We start from the raw sequence: 21,879 nt of genomic DNA, 5'->3' as shown, positions 1-21,879 counted from the left end.
GCCTTTCGGACCAATCAACTCACAGCCAGGGAGGACAGAACGTGAGAAAGGTCTCGAGGCTGTGATCAATCCACGCTCCGGAACGATTGAGCGTCATTCTCTTGCTCTTTTACGAATTCACGATGAACATCGACAGAAGGAAAGCAACGTTGTTCGGTGCAGCCGCTGCAGTCCGACTTCTCCTTTTCACTTCCTTTCCAGGCCTGCCGGATCTGTTGACAGCACGCGTCGAAATATCAACGCCAGTGACCAGCTTCAAAAGATGTAAGACGTCATAGGACGATACTATGAATTCGAAGCTCACATTGAAGCAGTACAAGAAGGAGTCTTCCTCTACAATCACAACGTCTCACCGTACGATGGCGGAGTCTACCACCAAGCACCTCTCCTCTTACCCCTTTTCTCCCTCCTCCCGAGCTCTGCGACATACCCCGCCTTTACATACCTCCTCTACATAATACTGGACCTGTTGAGCGCAAATGCTTTGATGTGCATTGCACAGTCTGGAGAAGCTGTGTCCTCGAAGCTCTTTACTTCCCCGAGGAAGGACAAAAGATGGAGCAACTTTGCCATTGCAGCAGCGTAAGCTTCCAAGAACAAGGACGGTGTGCGAGCACTGACTCTTCCCAGTTTTCTGTTTAACCCTTTCACGATTGCAAGTTGTATAGGACGACCAACGAGTGTATTCACAAACTGCGCCATCCTTCATGCAATCTCGAAAGCCGTGAACGGCAACTCCTTTACTGCCATGTTCGCACTCTCCTTCGCAGCGTACCTCTCTATGTACCCAATCCTCTTATTTCCACCTCTAGCACTGCTTTGTTATGATCGCCGCCCACCGTTGAAGAATCCAGAATCGATCTACAGCTTCGTGCTTGGGAATGCCGTTGCCGTGGGTGGATCGTTATACTCGCTCCTACATATGTCCTCTCTCATAACTGGATCATGGGAGTTTCTATCCTCTACATACGGCGTTCAACTTCTGCTACCAGACTTGACGCCAAACGTTGGTCTGTGGTGGTATTTCTTCATTGAGATGTTCGACTCTTTCAGGAACTTCTTCCTGGGAGTATTCTGGATCCATCTCTCATCCTATGTCGCCGGTCTGACCATTCGACTTCGACGACAACCACTATTCGTTCTTACACTTCTTCTTGGAATCTTCGCAATCTTCAAGCCGTATCCTTCCATCTCTGACACATCACTCTTCCTAGCCATGTTACCACTTTACCGACACGTATTTCCATTGATGAGATACACGTTCTTGGCATCATCAACTGTCCTTTACGCAACTCTGCTCGGACCAGCTTTCTACTATCTATGGATCTATGCAGGAAGTGGAAATGCGAATTTCTTCTACGCCATTACATTGGTGTGGAGTTTGGGCTTGAGTCTGCTGACTTCAGATGCATTGTTTGCGGTGTTGAGAGACGAACTGGAAGTTGAGAGACCAGAGATGAAGGGCATGGAAATACGGCAGATATAGGCATGAATGAAAATTTACGAGGTTGATTCCGTCCAAACTTCAGCTGTTCATGTACTTCTAACTATCCTAGATCCAATCCCCCAATCCCGGCCGTGTTGGATATGACCAATCGTGAACATCTCTATCTCCTTCCAGATTATCTACCAACATTAGATCCTCCCCAGTTTCTAGCCACTCCTCCAACGGCGAAGTACGACCAATACATCCATCACGCCGTGCCTCCCACCTTGAGGACCTCCCCATGATAGTCGTGCTCCGGAGATAGAGCAGCAACTGCCACGGACGGTCCTGCCTCCTTCACATTCCGCTTTTCAAACAACGCCATAACACTCCTCTGAACTCGAAAACTTCTAGCTAAAGTGACAATCACTCAAGTGTTCGCCCTCACATTCTTCTCCTTCCTCTCCTGTTCTCACCGCCTTTTAACGCCTTCCATCATTTCACAGATTCTCCTCTTCTAAGCATCAGCTCTGTTCCACTTGTCGCGTTAGGGACTCATACGCGCCTTGACCTTCACAAAAGCAAGTTTTTGCCTCTCTTCTTGTCACGTTTGACAAAGAAGCTGTTGCGCTCGCGAAAGTCTTGGAATCGGTCTCTCAACCGTTCGCCCAGGGTCTCTCGGATGACTTGGTCCTTGTACGCAGGATTGGAGGAGTTCTCATCGTCGCTGATATAAGCGTTGCCGGACCAGAACTCGGTTACGTCTCTGTATGAGACTGTGACTTGCTGGGAGTTGTGTTCCCCTGTATATCTGGGAAGTCTCTCAGCGCCGGGATTGGAGGTTTCAGCAATGGCGTTGAGATCGGCGATTCCTTCATTTTCAGGGGGAGGAACACGATGGATTGGAGATGAAGAGGTGGACAAGTCGGCGACACCAGAGTCAACCGTTGGAGTATTGGATTTCTTGCGCGCATTTTCGGAAGAGCGGCGCCAGAAAGGCTTCTTGGGCGGTGGGGGTGTTGGGAGGAACCGAGGGTGAAGCTCTTTGGCGCGGGGAGGTAATGAGCGGTGGAGTTCATTGGCGCGAGAAGGGACGAGGAGGCAGGCCCTCATTGTGTTGGAATTTGTGAGGCGCCCAGGGCACCCGTTGGAGTGGGAGCGTGTACGAAGGAGATTCTGGGGAGGAAGTTGGTCGGGGAGGACCAAGGAGCCCTTATAACTTGGGTTACGATGGCATGGAGATGCTGAGCAGTGTGTGATGCAAAGCTCTGCTCACTTGTGGAATAGTCATGCTTGAGTTCAAGGGGCTTATGTGAGTTCGGTAAGGCAGCCGAGACTAAAAGGGGGAATGAGGGATGGGACCCATTCTTGACAGCTGTCAGCGTCACCACCTCGAAATTCTGACCACATACACATAATTGTATCTCCGACGATCTAATCATTAGCTACGCAACTGTGACTTCAAATTTAACAGCCCCCTGCCTCCACGTGATGTCTCCTTTCCAGCCCTTACCCTTCGACTTGAATCCAGCCTAGCACAGCCTCGCCTCACCTCAAAAATTCAACAGCCTCCCTCTCCTCCCAACCACAGTCATGGCCACACAATGTCCTCTCCCTCTCCCACTCTCTCCATCGAAACCCCCAATGCCGACCGCATCATTCCAAATTCTAATTCAGATTCCGACTCCCTAACGCCCTCCCCCACACGCCCGAACCGCTGGAAGGGCCCGCCCTCAACATGGACTTCCTTAACCTCCCAAGAGCGCGGCCTCGCCGCCTCTCTTGACTCGATCCGCAATTCCGACCTCTCTATCCATCTATACAACTCTTATGCACTCAAAAGACGAGCGCGCGATGTTGACAACGGGGAGGTCGAGAAGGGGTTGGGCCATTTGCCGGAAGAGGATATCGCGTGGGAACCGCCGAGGTACTGGACTGCTTGGCCCTTGCAGCCGGAGGATGTTCCGAGGGAGGGGGAGCAGGTAGGGCCAGAGGATCCAGATGAGAAATACACATTTAGGAGAGGAAAAGAACAAATGCCGAGTCGTGTGTTGGAAGAGGTTTTGGTCGGGACTACATTGAGGTTCGCGAAGGAGAGATTCCTGGGGAGGGAGACGGCAGGGGAGAATGAGCGTGTTGGGCTGGGAGGCAATGAGGAGGAAATTGATAATTTAGGCATGGATGAAATAGAAACCGCGGGTCAAAAAGCCGGGGAAGCATCTGAGGCTGCCGCCCGCGACGGGAATACTGGGGAGATACCGCAATCTGCGCAAGGCCAGGAGGAACTGGCGGAATCCGTCATAAAGGAGGCATCTGAGCCTCCGCAGCCTGAAATACTGTTAAAGGCAGTTGTATCAGCGGACGACGACAGATCTGGGGAGCTTCTACGACCCTCAATCCGACATACTCTCTCCAAATTGGACGAAGTGCTCATGGCTCTTCATCACGCAAGGAAGACATGTCGACAGTACTCTCAATCTGAACCGAACAGCGATGACGAGACACCAACTGTTGAAGAAGAGCCTACAACACCAGTTAAAAGACCGAAGGGCAGACCTCGAAAATTTGCGAATCTACCTAACCGCTCAAGAAGTCAAGCTGAACCAATTGACGACGCTGACCTCTTTCGTGCCAAAAAGACGCATCGAGGGCGACCACAGAAAGTCTATGAACGCCTGGAAGGAGAATCACAGCAAGACTACTTGATAAGAATCGCTCGTATCCAAAAGAAACCTCTCCCAGCCTTCGCACCACCACGGGAGACACCAGAAACGCCGGAGCCTGGAAGAAATGGCAGGTCGCCTGCGAGGGTGGCTACTGAAGGGGAAAAGGAGAAACAGCGACAGAGGAGAACTCGACCTCGCGATTGGAGCGAAGTTCTCGGTGCAGCTGCTTTGGTCGGATTCCCGCCAGATGTGATTGCACGAGCAACCCAGCGGTGTGCAAATTTGTTTGGGGAAGGTATGAGTTTGAGGACTATGGCTGAGTTGCCATACTCTGAGAAGGGTGACGATGTTCTTAGTCATTATCGACCTCAAGCCATGCCTGACTTCGGTGAGGGAGAGGCGATTGAGAGCTCAGAGAGTGTGGACTCGGGTAATTCGTCATCCGAGTCGAGGGATAGAAGGGAGCATAAGGCAAGGTCAAAACACCGCATCCAGCTGGGTCAAGCGCCGTTAAGACAGACCTGTTTCTGCCCAATCCCGGATTGCCCGAGAAAGACTAGGGGTTTCAATGGAGTTGGTAAACTCAAGAAACACTTACAAGGGGGTCACCAAATTCCGAAGGATGAGCTTGATGAGTACATCCTTCCGAGTGATGAGGAAATGGATGGTGCTGTTCATGTTGATGGCTTTTTGAAGCCACTGAAGCGGATGGGTGGGGCAAGAGGGAGGTATAAAAAAGAGGGGAAGAGGAGTCGAGATGAGAGTGAAGGAGAAGAGTTTGAAGAGCAGGAGGAGCCAACCTCGAGAGTGAAGCTTCGGACCAATGAGGCGTCAGGTAGTGAAGGATAGCCGGTGAGGATTTTTCTGACGAATAACCTCAATGATATCCCATGTTGACATGGTAAGCACAATTCGTTGTCTAAGGCACGCAAATATACTTTTCCCCCCTCAGATTCACGCCTGGTTTTACATGTTGCGGAAGTTTCCTTCGACGAGGCACCAGCAAGAGTATGATTCATCCGAACGGAAGTCAATCCAAGTGTCAAGTAATTTTCATACTCGCCGTCTGACATTTATTTCCTAATAATTAACGCTACAACTCAAAACTCTATGCGAGCAGTCCTCCAATCAATGCCAACTGAAGATTCAATCTCCAAGTTCCTTCTCGAGGTTGGAGGGTTTGCCACGGTCGACAGCACCGCGCCTCCGATCGATTCTTTGCCTCAAGCGCCCAGGTTCGAAAAGCGCTTCACTACGGGTCCTATCGGAACTTGATTGCAACTTTTTATCTCCTTCGTTCTGTTTGTTGTTTTTCCTCGTTTCGTCACGCTGGTGGGGATTTGGCTGTTTTTCGTAGTTCCTGGTCTTCTGGCTCTGGCCTTTCTGCTTCTCAACAGAAGTTCCAGGACGGATCTCCACCTCTTTGCCGATATAGAACGCCCACGGCACTTTCGCATCACAGATGATATGTGCTATGAGTCCGATAGTTTTGTAGCCGCCGCCTTCCGAACTATCCTTTAGCTTGGTCCATCCATTGCAGTGGCAGGCGATCTCATCACAGTTTCGAGGCTCATCTGATGGTATGTCACCGGAAGGATGCCCAGCTGAACTCTCGCCGATCGTTTCGGTACAAAGAGTCTGAGCGTCCCAATCAGCCCCCGAGGGGGAAGATTTGGTGCACATGTTGATGGTCTTCAATATCAATTATTTTCGGTATCTGTTCAACTCAATCGTAATTGTCAATGGTTGGAGCGTCTGGTTCTGAGGCCAATGGCCTTGAATATATTTCCTTTTGCTAAACAGCGGTGTATAGTTTGCATCGTAGAATATTTCGCCCTGGGGGAAGAATTCGTTTGCATGAGGAGTCATGTAATCTTACATCTGTTTGCAATGACAATTGCTGATGCAAGCGTGACTTCAGAGCAAACGAGCGCTGCCAACCCCCCCCCCCCCCCCCAAAAAAAACCAAAAAAAAATCTGTCAACAAGTATGAAAATTAGGGGCAGGAGTCAGTTGACCATCTCCATCTCTATAGTTTGGATATTCTGTCATTGTCCGCAAAGAGCTCGCACTATGCCTTCGGAAGTTACGCTCGTCTATTTTGGCCTTTTGCTCAATTGATGATTATCTCGATCACAACTTCCCACGTCACGATAGCCATTGCCTCACATGAAACGGTCTACTTGCGTTAGAATCCTGCATCTCTGTACTTGTAACGGTGGTAGAACTCATATCAGCTCCCTCGTTTCGATTCATGGCGCCTGACATCACTGGTGGAGTTTTCGGGGTGCTTTCCAGTGGGGTTCGATCTCTGTGTGCGCTCAACTTCAGTGTTTCCCGGTAGGTAGCTATGATCAATTATACGTTGAGCTGAGTCTATCGTTAAGCAAGTGTTGGCTCAATTTTCATCTAGGGCCTGAGCAGGGATACACTGGATACTTTCGAAGGTGCTGAGTCTTTCTGATGACGTCAAATGAAGTAGTTGTAATCCCCAAGTCACACGACAGTAGCGCTGTCTGTTTCTTGCTTCACCAAGCCATACCGCATCTGCTGTATTCTCGGATAACCGGCAACAGTTATTGAATGGAAACATCTTCCAGCTACTGCATCATTGGATGGCGCCACCAACAGATTCAAGGACGATCACGTGATGGCATTGAGCGACTTTTCACTCTCTAAGCTTTTCCAATACTTTTAAGTCCGAGAGAACATTGAGATTGCTCAAAAATAAGATCTTGCATTTAATATCAAATCAACACACATCCAAACCACATTATCTCAGAAAACAGGAAGCGCCGGCGTTGTGTAGAACGCTCTTGACGAGGTGTTGTCGTTAAAACTGTCGACAAGCACCAAGATCATCGCTCAATCTTGAGAAAATTGGTCTGATACTCAGTACAAACAATGCCTCATGGTTCTAAGTGGTCTCAGAGAAGACGCATGGGGGTGTTCTTTCTCACTAGGCCGTATTAGATATACAGTCTTCTAGCAAGAATGCACGTTTGGAAGACTCACGAGCGTTGCGGAGGCGAGGTATTCCCGTTGGAACAATGAAGATTGCCACCAATCTATCCAGCTCTATCCTCCTGTCCGATGAGAACCATTCGGCCGTGTTGAACCATTCCATTATTTCAGACTCCGTCAAGTTCCGCAAATGGTCCTCATTCGGGGAGAGAACGATTCGATCTCGACGAATATGTGCCTCGGATACTTTGGCCAGCATGGTATATTGGGGGCTTTCGGTGATTGGTTGCCGTTCACATCCGGCAGCCTTCTTGTAAAGATAGAAAATAGTGGTTGGCATTGCTCTGAAGTTTTATGAATCAGGAGTCTGAAGGGGGAGTCAATGAGGGCTCTGGATTTGAGGTGGAGGTCGATAAGAAGCAAGATACCGGGGAAGGGAGTGGGGTTTTATGTTCTCACACCTGGATTCACTTCAGAAGCTGGGATGAGTTGATACCGTCGGGCATGGCGAAGACGTGGTGTACGCAGACTCCTCCAGCCCACAATGAGTTTTACTTTGCTCACATTTCGTTCAGAGGATCAGATGACATATTGATGTGTGGCAGTGAAGTCATGTCCTGCTTGAAGCTTCTGGAGTTTCTAAACGTTTTGGGGAAGCACGGAGAACTTCATCACGGTGTGGCAAAAGACAACCGAACGCGACACATCCAGAACAAACATCCAGCAAGATTAATAAATTCAACCTATGCATCAAATATGAGTCAGGGCCCCTTGAACTGTAACATTCGACGGCTATAAGAAAGGTATTTTGCATGAGGAAAAGGCACACGTTCTGTAATGGGCTGTTGTAAATCGAAAATCTTATCTTCTATTATTCGCCTTCAAGACCATCCAAAGACTTCGGCTCCAATGGGTTCCAACACAAGAACAGGTTCGGGAAAAGGAAAGTTTGAATGCACGTTGAACATCACAGGAATGAACATCGCTGGCGAATGGAACGTCAGAGAGGTCCAGTTCTTACCCAACCAGCAAGCCGAGCAAGCATCTGACTCGAATTCTCGGGATGATGAGGAACACGCGTTGCACGACGACATGGGAAGCAATAGCACGGAAATTGCGCTGGAGCGATTGAATCGTCTCTCCGCAGAAGTCGACTACCATTCAGACGATTCCGGTGACTCAGGTGACTCAGACAACTACACTCCATTTCACCAGAACGCAGAAGCAGGTCCCTCCAATGCCCCCAACAGCGCTTCAAGCTTTCACTTTCCTTCTGGCGCAGCGCTGACCTTCAACAACGAGCACGTACCGGACAAAGACGTGGCGAAAGTGGAACGCTTCATCCGGGTTCTCCACTCCGGGTCAGATGAGTGGGCGATTCTCCAATACAACGGGGTTCTTCAGCCACCCTTCTCTGATGGTATTCTCACACGAGGGATCTTCACTTTGCACAGCGATGAGCTCAGGAGAAAGAACATTTGGACGGTTCTCGACATTGTGAAGAAAGTGAGCATTGGTAAGAAGTGGGGGATAGTTTGGAAACCATCGAATCCTGTCAATGCTGTGAGAAGCATCAATTCCTTGGACGATGCGATCAGATTTGCAGGGCAATCGAATCGGGCGTATCCTCATTTGAAGAGGCCGAACTCGAAGAAGGAGTGGGACGAGGCCTGGGAAGAGGCAAAACGGAAGACTGCCCATCTTGTGAGGCGTTACTGGATCTGCGTAAGTGGCATTTCTATCCTTGAGAAAGAAGCGCTTCTGATGATTTGCAGTGTGTGTGTTACCCACGGAATAGTAACAGAGATCGCCACACCAATTTGAACCACCTCAAGAACACTTCCTGTCATTGTGATCATATAAGATGCAATAGCTGTGAAGATGGCACAGGTATTGGATACCACGCCGTGCAAGAAGTCATTATTGATAAAGAGTGGGAGAAGAATGGGTGGTCAGATCACTAGGGATGAGGGAGATGAGGCTTGGGGGCCACAATGTTGAAATAGTAATCAATGATTTTTTTCTCACCATTCATCTGTGATCTGCAGTTCATGCAAAACTCCTGCACAACAGCGGCTAAACTTACACGCTGAAAAATTACATCGCATTTGTTCTAGCCCAGTCACGAATGAACCCCTTCGCGAATGGCGTAGTATTCGTGACTTACAGGTCTTTTCACGAATAGCATCTGCTGCACTAGTAAAGAATTCTAGTCTATTCTTGACTAGCATATGCCAATGGCGGGTGTGAGGTTATTCTCAACTGGCATATGCTATTCGAAAATAGACTGAAAAGAAGTATTCAGGTGTAAGTGTTTAAATCAATCTAGCTACTTCACTACTCACCCCTAGCAGTATTCAAAATTGGACAGCAACACATGAACAATGGCCAGGGATAGAAGAATCAAGCTTGCAATCAATGTGGTAAATGGAAAGTATTAGGAACACTTCAACGCTACTTTGTAATTTACGTACTGATTAGACTAAGTAGGGTAGTAAAGGCATTCCCAACTGGCACAGGCCCTTCACCAATGGCCTCACATTGGCGTCCTCCTTCTGGACTGGAAGGTTCTATTCGCGAAGGGGAATATTCGTGGTTGGACTTGAACACATTATAACTCACAAGCCCTACCATTTCCTCCTCCCTTCCCCTCCCATCACTTACCCTTCAAAACCTCACACCTCTCACACCGTCCATGTCCACAAATTGCCAACTTATCTCCATCAACTCTAATCCCGGAAACATCGCCCTCGCAAAAAGTGCATCTTCATCTTCGCCTTCAACCGCCTCATTAATTGCATCGCATTCGCACTTTCACGTCAGTCTGATCCCCACAACCCCACAAACCCCAAAGACCTCGAAACTCAGAGCAGGGGGGAGAAAGCAACTAACGCATTTCCACTTCAGCATTTCTTTCTTGTCGTGGATGAACACCCACTGTAATTCATCGATGTCCTTAGAGTTGTCTTTGGGCTTTGACTGACCTCTTGTCCAGCCTCTAAAATACTCCACCAAGTTAAGTGGCAGCGAAATCTGGTTGAATTTAGGCGAGCGGGGACTCCCCTTCGGTACCTTGAGAGAAGTTGTAATCTGGTTCTTCCTGCAAGACTCAAAGATATTTTCCTTAGAAGTGGAAAGTAAAAGACATTTGGATGTCAAGCAGAACCTGAGCTGCGGGTCAAGAGTAGCTATAATATTTGACGGAAAGATACTAGGATGTTTGACGAGCACATGAAGATTTGGGTACGGTATATAGCAAGTCGTTGTAGCAAGCGTATAATTTCTGGACACGAGTTTGGGGTTGGCAGGACTGGCTGAGTGTGTTGGGCAGCCCATGACTTTGCTGGATGGGTGGGAATGAGGTCCAAAATAGTTGGATTTTTGAACAGATGCTGAGAGATACCTTTGAGTCTAGCTTGGAACATCGGATTGAGGACTATAACTATATATACCAATCTTCCCTCTCCACAGTCTTCCATTTTCATGTTGATTCTGAGGAGGCATGAGATGAGTTCCCGCCGTCATATCCATTCGGTTCTAATCAAACAAAGAAATCACGGATAACTCACATTATCTTCTGAATCACCGTCCTACATCCGACTCATCACACCCAAACTCCCTTAATTTTCATATCACGTGACTATAACCTCCCTCAACTTCTAACTCCTCATCTCCCGGCGCGCTTCCACCGTTGACAGTCATCAAGAACCAAGTAGTCAACTTGCGAACACAGCAAGTATCGATATGAAGAATAAGATGACGAGGAGGCTGGACGATCCATGCTGGAAGAAGCACGTGACACGTGATCGCCAGGACAGACTCCGCTGTGGAGCCAATAAGAGTAGCTCGACTAATTTAGTGTAAAGTTTTCAAGTCTATTTTAACCTCACTTGTTCCTGTTCACATATCCATGTACTCACAAGCTCACTTGATTGCCATTTAATTTACATTCATTTTCCAAGCATTACAACGTGATGAGGACATTTATTAAAGAAAAGTAAGTGGCAAGTTGACGTTACTCATTTTGCGGCAATCAAGACAACCACTGTACAGCAGGCATAGACACAAGATTCTGAAGAGGAAAATGCCGAATCTTGCGATTCATTCGGGATCTAACGTACGGAAGTTTCGCCTTTCGATCCAGAAGATGACCAGCCCAGCCCAACCCAATCCATTTCAAGCCTCCCTCATTCCAGTTCAGCAACCTGGTTGCGCTCGCCCGCCCACTGCCTTCCCAAACCAGTTGGATTTTGGTTCGTGACTCTAAAGATATAAACACTAAAGTTCACTACGCAAAAATGACGCACAAGTGCAAACCACCACCTCCAAAGCCAGATGATCTAAACGCAAAACTCCAAAGTTGCAAATTCAGAATCGCTGACCAGTCAGTCTACCCGCCAATGCATCATGGCAGCGCTCAAATTAGCGCGGCACGGAAACAGAAACCTGGTACGTCTTCCCTGCCTCGAAGTCTTTGATGTACGCTTCAGGCACTACCTTCTCTCCAATCTTGACGATCACCTCCTCGACATCCTGATGCCTGATATCGAGCACAAATTTAGCGCCACGGAAGAGACGTGTGACTTTGATGCTGTTCCACTGTGAAGGCAACTGCGGGTTCACGCGCAGGCCGTGCTCATCGCCACGGAGACCACAGAGGCCTTCGACGAGGCAGCGGTAGACCCACGGCATGGTGCCTGTGTTGAATAGATGGCTGGACCGACCTGCAGTGCGTGGGAACTCGTGGTATGCGCCTCGGTAGTAGTTCGGGATATAAACTGGAAGCTGACCACGTTGAAGGTAGTCCTCTTCCGATGGACCAGGCAGCATCTGGCGAAGGAGCTTGAAGGCGCGATCGTGCTCGCCGATGGTGTACAAGCTGTAGATGTAGAAAATGGCAGCGTGGTTGTAGACTGAGCCGTTCTCTGCTGAACCTGGGTACTTCTGTGTCACGCGACCGACGTCTTCACGCATGCTTTGGAACGGAGGCGCAAACATGGCAATGCCATACGGTGTGCCAAGTTGCTTCTCCACCTGTGGGATGATCTTTGCTCGCTGTTCTAAACTCGCTGCTCCACTGAGAATGGCCCACACTTGCGGGTTGAGCCAGATGCGGCCTTCAGTGTCTTTCTGGGTGCCGAAGACCACACCATCATCGGTGATGCCCCGTGCAAACCACTCGCCGTCCCAAAGATGGGTATTGGCAGCTTCGTTGACCGCTTGTACTCCAGCGCGGTATCTTGCAGCCAGCCTGGGTTGGCCTTGTTGGTCGCAGATACCAGCCCAAATCTTCAGCGCCACTCCGCTAGCAACAGTCAGCCAGCCCGAAACACCTTTACCTTTGTACCCGACCATATTCATCGGATCACACCAATCTCCCTCCTTGATGTAGCTGAGGCCACGCTCGTCGCGCGCAGCGATCAACCAGTCCATGGCTTTGCAGAAGCCCCAGAACACAGTGTTGGTGGTTCCATCAACCCTCTTCACCTCCTCGTCCAGGACATCATAATCGCCAGTCTCGGCAAGGTAGACTTCCAACGTGACCGGCAACCAGACACAATGGTCGGTGTGTGGTACCTGATTGATGTACTTCAATTCCGCACCTTCTGCCAAGAGAATTCCGTCTGGCATGTTTCCGCTTGCTTCCTGTTGCGAGAGTGCTTTGAGGAAAGCTTTGCGTGTGACCTCTGGCTTGATGAAGCTCATTCCCATGTTGTCTTGCAGGTAGTTTCTGGTCTGGGGATCAGTGGTTAAGCGGTTCACATCGCCGTGGTAGTACACTTGGCGAGGTAACCAATTGTTCACGAAGTTGTCGAGATGCTTATCCGGGGTTTCGATGTGGAGACATCCCCGCCCCTGCTCGATATACAACGCATAGTCGCGCTGTGACTTGGCGAAGCCCTCCTCGCTGAGATACTTCTTGCGCATAGAATGAATCTCAGTATCATCGACGGCTGGACCGAACAGGAAACGGTAAGCACGCTGCTCGTTTGCTTCCAGCGATGTACGATACTGTACGGCGGCTATCGGGACCTCGTAGCGCGCATCTCCCTTCGATAGGTCGGGCTGATCCATCAGTGCGGAGGGGGCATGCAGGCCACCCTCCCCTTCGAATGCATCCTGCATACATTCCCACGAAGTGGGCGGCGTCTCACAGAGGAAGAAAGTTTTATCCTTGAGGGTCTTGTTCTTGAAGTAGTCTTGCGCCTTCTGGTACGGCGTGACGCTGCTAGCTACCACTCCTCCCAAGTCCTCCCGGTACTCGGCCGCCTGGTTCATCCACGACATGTTGCCGATGGGGAAGTAAGGGTAGACAGAGATCTTGCGGGGGCGGCCGGACAGGTTAGTGACCTTGACGGTCCACATTTCTGCTACATCATGGGTGGGAAGGCTCAGGGTCAATTCCACGTGGATTCCGAGATGCTCCACGGTCCATTGGATGTCGCTTTTGCCAACCGAGAAGACGAAGCGGTTGACCGGCGTGCGGCACGGCTCGTAGGGCGCGGAGAATAGTTCACCAGACTCCTCATCCTTGATGTAGACGAAGCGTCCTGGATGGTGCGCATAGTAGGCCTGCTCGGGCTGCATGAAGGTTTTAGCCTCGATGTTGGGCGCATGGGCGTACTTGGCCGGCTCGGGCTGCAGGAACTGTGCAGTTGCGTACCCGCGGCAGGTGACTTGGATCATCATCCTCTGGTTCCACAAGAATCCGTCGGCCTTTGGCATAGCCGTTGGACTGGTCAGTTCATAACGGTCGCCGTTTTTTGTTGGACGGAGGAGAGGGACTGGATTATCGTCTGCAACGTTCAATTCAAAGCGATCTTTAGCGTCCTTCCTGACAGGAGTAGGAGAGGCTGGGCCATTGAAACTGTTGGAGATGCTGCATCTACGGCCCTGGCCATTGGATCCATTGGAGGTAAGGGATGAACTCCGGTGGTGTCGACCTGAACCATTGGAGGCAGTCTGGTCATGTCCATTGGGCATGGAGGAAATAGAGCCATTGGACCCAACGCGGGCATTGTGAGTGAGGCGCACCATTATGAGTCAATGGATCACAAATAGTCAATGCAGACTAGATGAGATGGTGTGCAGAGGAGAGGTAAGAGAGTAGACTTTTATAGCAACGCCCCGTTGGTCGTTTTTTCCTCGACCAAAAGGTACGAGTGGATTTTCAAAAGGGAAGAAAGAAAACAGAGGGCACAGCAGGGACTCACGATGCGAGATCGCAGCTACCTAAATACAAGCGGTGAGACAATCACGTGGCGGGCAATGCCTGCAGCAGTGGCAGCGCCCACTACCGCCGTGGTGGAAAAGTGGAAGGGGCCCCCTGACGCGAGGATCTTCGGCTGGCTGCATTGGGCGCATTGGTGGACATTTGCGAGCCTCCGGTTAGTTGTGAATCGTGATACACCGAAATCCGGGCCGAAAATCAATGTTTTTTATATTAACTTCCGTAGCAGTGACATTCAAAGTTTTTACAATTTTATCGAGGGTAATCCTATGGACTGCGCATTAATTGATGTTATTTTTAAGGGAACCCAAGTGAGCTGGCTGTTAAAGAAAGTAATGAGGGGTTTGATTTTCGGCCCAGATTTCGGTGTATCACGACTAGCTGGAGGCGCGGGATATTGTTGCTTATTCCTCAACGCCGCTCGTATGTAAATTACGCATGGCATGGGGGTTCCCTTTCGCTTCACGCTTCACGCTTCATCATCCGGCATCTCGATGCTTCTGGAGTATGGCGTGATGTATTGCCACACGTGTTGTTCAGGCGCGCTCAGCTGCTCTCAAAAATTCTGTACGACGAAGTCATACACCAGATAAATCAGGGAATGGCCTCAGCCTAAAAAGGGGAAACGGAGAGGCTGTTGTCACTTCTGCCGTTTATATCTCTATGACATCGGGGCGCATACAGCAAGTGTGTTCCCAACCCGCCACCTGCGCTTGTCAGATGTCAGACCGCAGCTTCCGGGAGACCGGGCCGTCAACTTAGAGATACGGCAACTCAACAAAATTTGCGTGATCAAATTTCCCCTCCTGTTTGACTCTGCCATGAACAAAGAGTGTATTCAAGTGCTGCCAATTGACAAGTAAGTGGACGCTTCGAGACGTCAATATTTCTGAGAAATCTCATCTTCCTAGGTTCCGAAACAAATTTTCCACAACTCCTCGTAATATGGTCATCATCCCATCTTTTCTCTGCCAAGAAATCAACCGAATTCACCGCTCAATACTCTCGGACTGCGAAGTCGAGTCCAAACAGCTCAGCTGCACAATGCCGCATCACATCCACCTCCCTTATCCAATCAATTCTTTTTCAGGGAATATTTTCGAAACATACGATATCACAAATTCATCGATCTTGGATTGCAAACAATCAGACAATGCGGGGTTCGCGCAGACCAACATTCAGTGGGGTGAGAAATCAGCAAGTGTATTTTCCCTCACTGCCTGCTCACCTGGGAACCTGTCTTCTTTCAGGCCGCTCACATCGCCTCGGCTACAGCAACCTTAGCGCAAATCCTTTCTCTACTAATACAGTACGATTATCTCATCGCTTCATCATCAAATTCTCTTTGAGCTCGTATCTAACATATCTGAGCTGCACTGTCAGCAATACCAAGGTTTTTCTTCTTTCTTTCTCGCCTCTCGTGGCAACCTCGCAAGCTCAATTGGCATTCCCCTTTCCGGAACTCCACGGTTTTCTCCTGCCTCCATTCCCCAGACTCCGCGCCACGGACATCCTGATACAGGGGTGGGAGTTGCAGCATGCGAGACAGAGAATCGGAGATATGCTGAGACGCTTCTGGACACTGGCTGCCCGCGGTGGAGGTGGGTGGAGAGGCGTGGGGGGCCTTTGTGGGTTGAGAGGTGGGTATCTGGTGGAGGCCCGTGGGGTGCTGGTCCGTGGCTTGCTGAGGGTTTTTATCTTTGGGGAAAGTTTATTTTGTTTTGATGTTGCTGCTTTGTGTAGGTCAGTTGATCAGGTCTTCCTTGTCAAGTGCGAAGATATGGCATTGCGTCAATGAGCGAAGAATTGTACACTACATCTCAGGGGAAGAATGACGGATATATTTTGTCATGAACACTTTTCGATGTCTCGATGGTAGTTGAAATGTCTTCAGCCATCTTCTCTCTCCATCTAAATGAATCTACAGGACCAACGAGTTACGGAAGCGCAGCCGATCACAGCAGGTTTGATTCTACGTCGTCAAAGGGAACTATCAATCGGCAAGTAATGCCTACTTCTGCATGATTTCAAAATCCTCAACATCTATGGGATGCTCATCGAGACCAGAGATCAGCAGCAGCGAGCGCTTGCAAATTGCACGAAGCTCTCTTTCTTCATCCGCGTTCCCTTCATCAATGGAAGATACGTGAGGAATTAAAAATCATTGATTTAATTGATATTCATCAAAAGCAGCGCGATCTGAAGTCAACCATCACAGTCGTTTCTTTCTCAACAGGCAGAACATGATGTTTCCAAACCTGTATGCTAACACCACCCTCGTCCCTCAATCTCTCTCAACACTACTACGTGTCCAAGAAAACTCCATGTCCATTAGGCTGGGCACTCGGGAGAGAAATTTCTGCCGCACCTCACCTCTGCGGTTTCGTGTTTGGCCTAGGTTTCGGCTTCGGCTTCGGCTGACGATCTGGCTTCGGCGGCGGAGGGTCATGATCAGGCTTGCCCGGCCTAGGTCTCATTTCCCACAATGATATTCCTTCAAAGTCGTCTTCCACCTCAGGCTCGTCTGTACCTGCCTCTTTGAGTTTTGAGAAATCCCATTTTGACTCTTCCAAGCCCAACCAGGGTACCTCCAGGCCAGCTTCTGGGTCGTTGGCCACAGACTCTCCTTCAACTTGCCGGAATGGGCCTTGTGGTTTTGGCTCCGGTATCCAGTCCCCTTCAGGATTCATTGGCGGGTTAGTAAACAGTTTGAATTTCGACCCAACAGCTTGAACAGCAAGCTTAAGGTCGTGAAGTTTATTCATTGTCTTCTTCTCCAGCGAGAGTAGGTCGTGTCTCTGCTCACTAAGCTCATTCTCCATGTAGCCCTGGCTGTGATGAATGCTTTGCACATACATGAGGATCTCAGTCAGCTCTTTGCTTGGCCGGGTCGGAGGTTTGGCTGTCGGTGCTGGGTTGCCGGCGCCTTCTTTGATTCCACTGCCAGATCCACTTCCGCTTCCTCCGGGCAGAGTTTTGAAGAAGGGGTATGGGGATGTTTTCTGTCCGAGGGGATCGAGCCATCGATCGGCATCTTGCTTCCAGACATCAAGGTCGGTGCCTTCAAAACCGTTCCGTCGCGGGCCGGGACCGGGTGGAGGTGGTGGACTAGGGGCTGGGGTTATTGGTTTCGTGGGCTGGTTCGACTCTGACCAGGCTGTGAAGGGTGGAAGTGAGATGTCGAATGTTGGAGCCGGCAAGCTTTGAGCTTTTAACTTCATTTCACTTACATCAAAAAAGATCAAGGAAGGATGACATACCTTGCAGCTCGGAAATCGAAGTTCGTCCATGCGATTCCGAAGGGAGTCTGCACTGCGACCTTGAAACCCTTGTGAAGGTTATGTGGGTCATGGGGAGTCATCTGCCAGGAGGCTTCTTCATTAAGGTTTTGAGTGGGGTTGAGATAGGCCATGTTGGAGTCAAAGTATGAAACAAGTTGCCGAGTGAGCAAATCAGGTAGCACTTTTCCTCACAAGTAACTGTTTTTGTTAAACTTCTGAAGAGTGGCGGCAGGAATTCATCTCTTACGTTCTCAACTTATAGACCAATTCACTCCCCGCAAGTGAGATGTAAATTCCATGAATCTACACAATGAGTGAGGCTTCGCTGTCCAGAAGCCTCAATTTGTGAGCCAGTCGTGGCTCAGCGATGCTCATCATATGGTGTCCCGAAAGGTTGCTCATTTACAACGTTCTCTGAGACATGATTTGCACATTTCATTACAGATACCATAGTTCTAACTATTGAGGTCATATACTGTTGTTGTGGTTGTTCATTGCTCATCTTTTCTCCATGATTGCTTTGAGAAAGTTCGGAGTCACGTAATCACATGCCCCCCCTCCCCCTTTCGTCGAGGTTTACATAGCAAATTTCCAAAACGCAGTCTGCTTTATTAAAAGAGCGTGAAACACCGAGATTAAAATAGGTAGTCTTTATTATTTCTACAATTTAGAACTAGTTTTTCCCAGCTTGCTATGGAAGGCGCCGGGGAGGGGGGGGGTGTGGAAATGGAGATATGGGCCGTTATTTAACCTAAATCCTAACTTTTTATATATGCTCGCTAAGCCTTATAGCATGTAGCCCCTCGCTTCACCACTCGCTCGCCCATCCTCACCCGTTATTTACGTATAGTCTTTATCACCTTACCTCTGTTTACTTAGCCTTAATAGTTTAAAACACCTAGTTAGCAATCCTGTTGACAATTACAACGTCAAGACAGATGGCCAGTGAGCAGCATCTTGCACGAGGTATCTTTGAACTCGGGAGACTGAGCAATAGAATGAACAATTTGTTAATATAAGGAGATGCTGGCACCCGGCCTCCGTCGAGTCAGCCCAACAAGATCATCAGCAGAATATGGCGAAAAGCCGTATGACAGTGACAGAGAAGACGATGTATTGTGTTTTCATGCAATGATAAACAACTTCATGTAGAACTGCGTGCCCATCGTCTCATCTTGTAGCTTTCTATGCATGTGTCCGAAATCATGATTTGGATCAGCTTGCAGCATCTTATCCATATTTGCAAGACTTCGAATCATGGCCATTCCATCCATAACACCATGCACGTATGCCTCCCCAATTAGCTCATACAGCTCATCATCTCCGCTTCGCGGTCGAAGTAATAGTGGCACTTGTCCTCCATTCGGCACGCAAAGGATATCCCCAACCTTCGACTGAGGTGGAAACATACAGTACATACCAGCCACAGTCTTGCCAAAGCGCCAGCCTGCCAGTACAACATGTTCCTCAGGTATATCAGAGCCCTCTGAGATCTCCATATACCAGTTGGCTTGTCTTAGATCTTCTGCGTTGAGTCGTTTATCCACACGACGATCTGTCACGATGGTGCGCCAATACGCGTTGAGAAAGCTTTCATTTTTTGAGTCAGACCACGGATATGGTTGTGAGACTGCGTTTGGCTGTTTCGCTTCAGATGGTGCCCAAGCGAGAACATCACGAATCCATCGATTTCTTGGAGTCTCGCTCTCTGACACAAGGGTTATTGGGTTGATGAGTGCAACTGAATCAACGAAGACTCCAAACATCAATAGTTGAAGCGAAGGAGTAATTGTGCAATTACTGACTTGCATGGCCTCCATGCCTTTCATAGAACCACATGCGTTATACCTCGATAATCCTGCAATGGAGAGACCAGAGATTTTAGCATCCCTAATAATGTTGTCAGACAAGTCAGGAATCCATGTTGGCCAGTCTTTTCTGCGAGGAACCAGAAGCTCTGTCTCAGTGGTGCTATTCCCAGGACTGCTAGGGTGCTGATTGAGATATTGAGTTTTATCGACGCAATAGCTTGTGCTGTGAGATAACAATCTTACGTTGCCTTGCGCAAGGCATATTTTGGCGAAGTCGATTGATAATTGATCCATCGTCCTTCCGTAGTCCACATCTAAGTCCTTTCCATCTGTCGCGAGACTCAACACTGCATAGACTTTATCTCGTTTATCGGTTGCATTCCAGTCTAGGAACCAGAAGAAAGTGGAGAGCAAAGACCTGTTAAAAAAACGGTTGGTTATTTCTGCTGGCATCCGATACGTCCGAATGGTGCCCACTTTCATGGTAACTGTTTGAAGCATTCTAGGCACAGGGCCTGGCAAGTCGAATTGTCTCAAGATGTCGCGGTTGTCGTCGAGCACGCTATCAATACACTTCCAGTCCAGTGTATCTTCGCCACATACGAGGGTAAATTCGGGCGATAGTATCAGTTCTTGGATGATCCAGACTCTGCCCCATACGTCAGGATGTAGGATAAGGCTCTTCAGATCATCCCAGTCTTGGTCTGAGAAGGCCGAGAAGGTTGTCCTTTCGGTTTCAACCATCGATTTACAGGTTCTGTCATGACCGCTTTCACCATGGCCTTGAATCCTTGGGACGAGTTTCATGGCTCGACTGATCTGAGCATCCTCCGGACCGAGCCATAGCAGATCTCGGGTGCAGCTTTGATAAATCCGAGCCATTATTTGGACCTGTTGAGCTTTCTCAACCATGTCCTTTTGATTTATACAAAGTGCATCTACCCAAAGAAGACGGTCTCTATCAGGTAGTCGCAAAGCACGCAGCGCTTGTTCCAAGTTGCGCGTAACTGGCCATGGTAGATATGGAGTCTCGTCAGATTCTTCTTCTCCTTGATATGCAGTCAGGCGGACGTAAACTGGGATATTGTCTTTAGGAACTCCCCATCTGTAAGATAAGGCTTCGAATCCTGGGTTGCGATACCGCGATCGATTATGGACATGGCATTTGATATCGGCACTGAAGTCTATAGAAGGTTCCAGGGCAAGCATACGAAACTGATATTTGGCATTCTCTAGCTTTGGATAGTTCAAACTAATCGTAGATTCGTCCATTGTTGCGTTGGTTACGCCGCTCTGAAAGAAAGTGAGCCGTTGGAGGATGTGTTCTTTGAGCAGAAACTTACATTAGACTTCAAAACCGTTGATATTGCAGCTTGGAGGTCTTGGTCTTGAGACGCAGCAATACCTTCTAAGACGGGAATAGTCTCATTGGTCCCGAGCTCTGAGACTTCTACCGTGCAGAGATCTCGCTGTGCCTGCCGTACCGCTGGGAACTTTTCGACAAGAGCGTTGACCAGCTCTACGACGTCCTCAATCAACCTCTCGAAGTGGTTCTTTTGGTACAATGCCCATTTCACCTTCTGTCGTAGAGGAGTCCTATTCTGCCTTCTGATGGACAGATTACGCATCTTCTCATGCAGGGTCCGGTGGACAGGGTCCAAGTCTGTTTGCGCATCAAGAACCATCAGGCTCGAGTCGCCAACAACTGCGCAGCTCTTGAATTTCGCAGATACCCCTTCAGCGTCGGCAAACAAGTCCAATATTTGTCCAATCAACCCCTCAGCCGTTGGCACATCCTCCGCTGACAGCGCTGTCGGTTCCAAGGACTTGACAATTGCAACCTCGCCGTCTAGCCTCACGGCCTCGCCCCATCGAGAAAGCCGGAGTCTCGCATTATCAAGCTTGAGCAAGTTGGTCTGGAAATCCTTGCCGAAATTACAGCCGAGTTGGATGTATTCGAAGCAGTCTACGGCGTTGTTGAAGAGTCCGGCTAGAGCGACAGTGCTGACAGCTCTAAACGCGAGACTGGTCGGTTCCATGGTGCAGTGACGGCGCGAAGGTGCGGCCTGTATCGAGGATGGTGCGGGAAACCGTGGAAATTCGGCTGACGAAGGCTTCTTTGGCCGTTCCAAAGTGGACTCACTCGACTAGAACAACCGAGATGATGCCTCGGGGGAAGAACAAAGGACTCCTCTAAAAAGCCTTCGTTACGTTGCATTTTACAACGAAAAGAAAGGTGGAAAATGCAGGCTTCCCCACATGGATATCATTTGTGTTGACCATCTGTTTACGCCCATTGGTCAATACGAGTGGTTTAGGAATCGGGCGCTACGATTAGTCAATCGGCCTTCCGATTGATCAATAGGCCTTCCGATTGATCAATAGGTAAGGGAATACGATTCGCAAGCTATAGTGGGTCCCGATTAATCAATCGCATAATATTGAGGTTTCGGGCCTGAGGAGGAGGCTGAAACCCTATAGTTCTCAGTATATAATAAAT

General features: G+C 49.1%; 8 protein-coding genes across 8 annotated transcripts; 3 read left to right on the top strand and 5 right to left on the bottom strand.

The window, feature by feature from the left end:
- Nucleotides 1–122: 122 nt before the first annotated feature.
- K444DRAFT_544612 (GPI transamidase-like protein component PIG-U) lies at nt 123–1,486 on the top strand (the record flags this gene model as incomplete). The annotated part of the gene is made up of 3 exons (XM_024876067.1): nt 123–264; nt 315–582; nt 631–1,486. 3 exons carry the CDS (start codon nt 123–125, stop codon nt 1,484–1,486), a joined length of 1,266 nt encoding a protein of 421 aa, XP_024728443.1.
- A 316-nt stretch (nt 1,487–1,802) lies between these two features.
- On the bottom strand, nt 1,803–2,785 carry K444DRAFT_233896 (uncharacterized protein). Its single transcript, XM_024871256.1, has one exon. It carries the CDS (start codon nt 2,537–2,539, stop codon nt 2,000–2,002), a length of 540 nt encoding a protein of 179 aa, XP_024728442.1. The 5' UTR covers nt 2,540–2,785; the 3' UTR covers nt 1,803–1,999.
- A 338-nt stretch (nt 2,786–3,123) lies between these two features.
- On the top strand, nt 3,124–4,854 carry K444DRAFT_504630 (uncharacterized protein; the record flags this gene model as incomplete). The annotated part of the gene is made up of 2 exons (XM_024873382.1): nt 3,124–3,559; nt 3,635–4,854. Coding segments are annotated over 2 exons (1,656 nt in total), but the record flags the coding sequence as incomplete, so codon positions are not given.
- A 236-nt stretch (nt 4,855–5,090) lies between these two features.
- Nucleotides 5,091–6,133, bottom strand: K444DRAFT_233879 (uncharacterized protein). The gene has a single exon (XM_024871255.1). The coding sequence runs from the start codon at nt 5,773–5,775 to the stop codon at nt 5,239–5,241; it is 537 nt and encodes a 178-aa protein (XP_024728440.1). The 5' UTR covers nt 5,776–6,133; the 3' UTR covers nt 5,091–5,238.
- Nucleotides 6,134–7,893: 1,760 nt separating this feature from the next.
- K444DRAFT_636817 (uncharacterized protein) lies at nt 7,894–9,020 on the top strand (the record flags this gene model as incomplete). The annotated part of the gene is made up of 2 exons (XM_024884051.1): nt 7,894–8,781; nt 8,832–9,020. The coding sequence occupies 2 exons, from the start codon at nt 7,894–7,896 to the stop codon at nt 9,018–9,020; spliced, it is 1,077 nt and encodes a 358-aa protein (XP_024728439.1).
- Nucleotides 9,021–10,978: 1,958 nt separating this feature from the next.
- On the bottom strand, nt 10,979–14,247 carry K444DRAFT_620630 (glycoside hydrolase family 94 protein). The gene has a single exon (XM_024881746.1). It carries the CDS (start codon nt 14,092–14,094, stop codon nt 11,479–11,481), a length of 2,616 nt encoding a protein of 871 aa, XP_024728438.1. The 5' UTR covers nt 14,095–14,247; the 3' UTR covers nt 10,979–11,478.
- A 2,409-nt stretch (nt 14,248–16,656) lies between these two features.
- On the bottom strand, nt 16,657–17,699 carry K444DRAFT_636815 (uncharacterized protein; the record flags this gene model as incomplete). The annotated part of the gene is made up of 2 exons (XM_024884050.1): nt 16,657–17,488; nt 17,548–17,699. 2 exons carry the CDS (start codon nt 17,697–17,699, stop codon nt 16,657–16,659), a joined length of 984 nt encoding a protein of 327 aa, XP_024728437.1.
- A 2,618-nt stretch (nt 17,700–20,317) lies between these two features.
- Nucleotides 20,318–21,418, bottom strand: K444DRAFT_656757 (uncharacterized protein; the record flags this gene model as incomplete). Its single annotated transcript, XM_024886112.1, has 2 exons — nt 20,318–20,428; nt 20,723–21,418. The coding sequence occupies 2 exons, from the start codon at nt 21,416–21,418 to the stop codon at nt 20,318–20,320; spliced, it is 807 nt and encodes a 268-aa protein (XP_024728436.1).
- Nucleotides 21,419–21,879: the final 461 nt, after the last annotated feature.

The sequence above is a fragment of the Hyaloscypha bicolor genome (genome assembly GCF_002865645.1).
Source record: "Hyaloscypha bicolor E unplaced genomic scaffold K444scaffold_182, whole genome shotgun sequence".
Lineage (NCBI taxonomy): Eukaryota > Fungi > Ascomycota > Leotiomycetes > Helotiales > Hyaloscyphaceae > Hyaloscypha > Hyaloscypha bicolor.
This window is presented reverse-complemented; position numbering and strand designations above follow the sequence as displayed.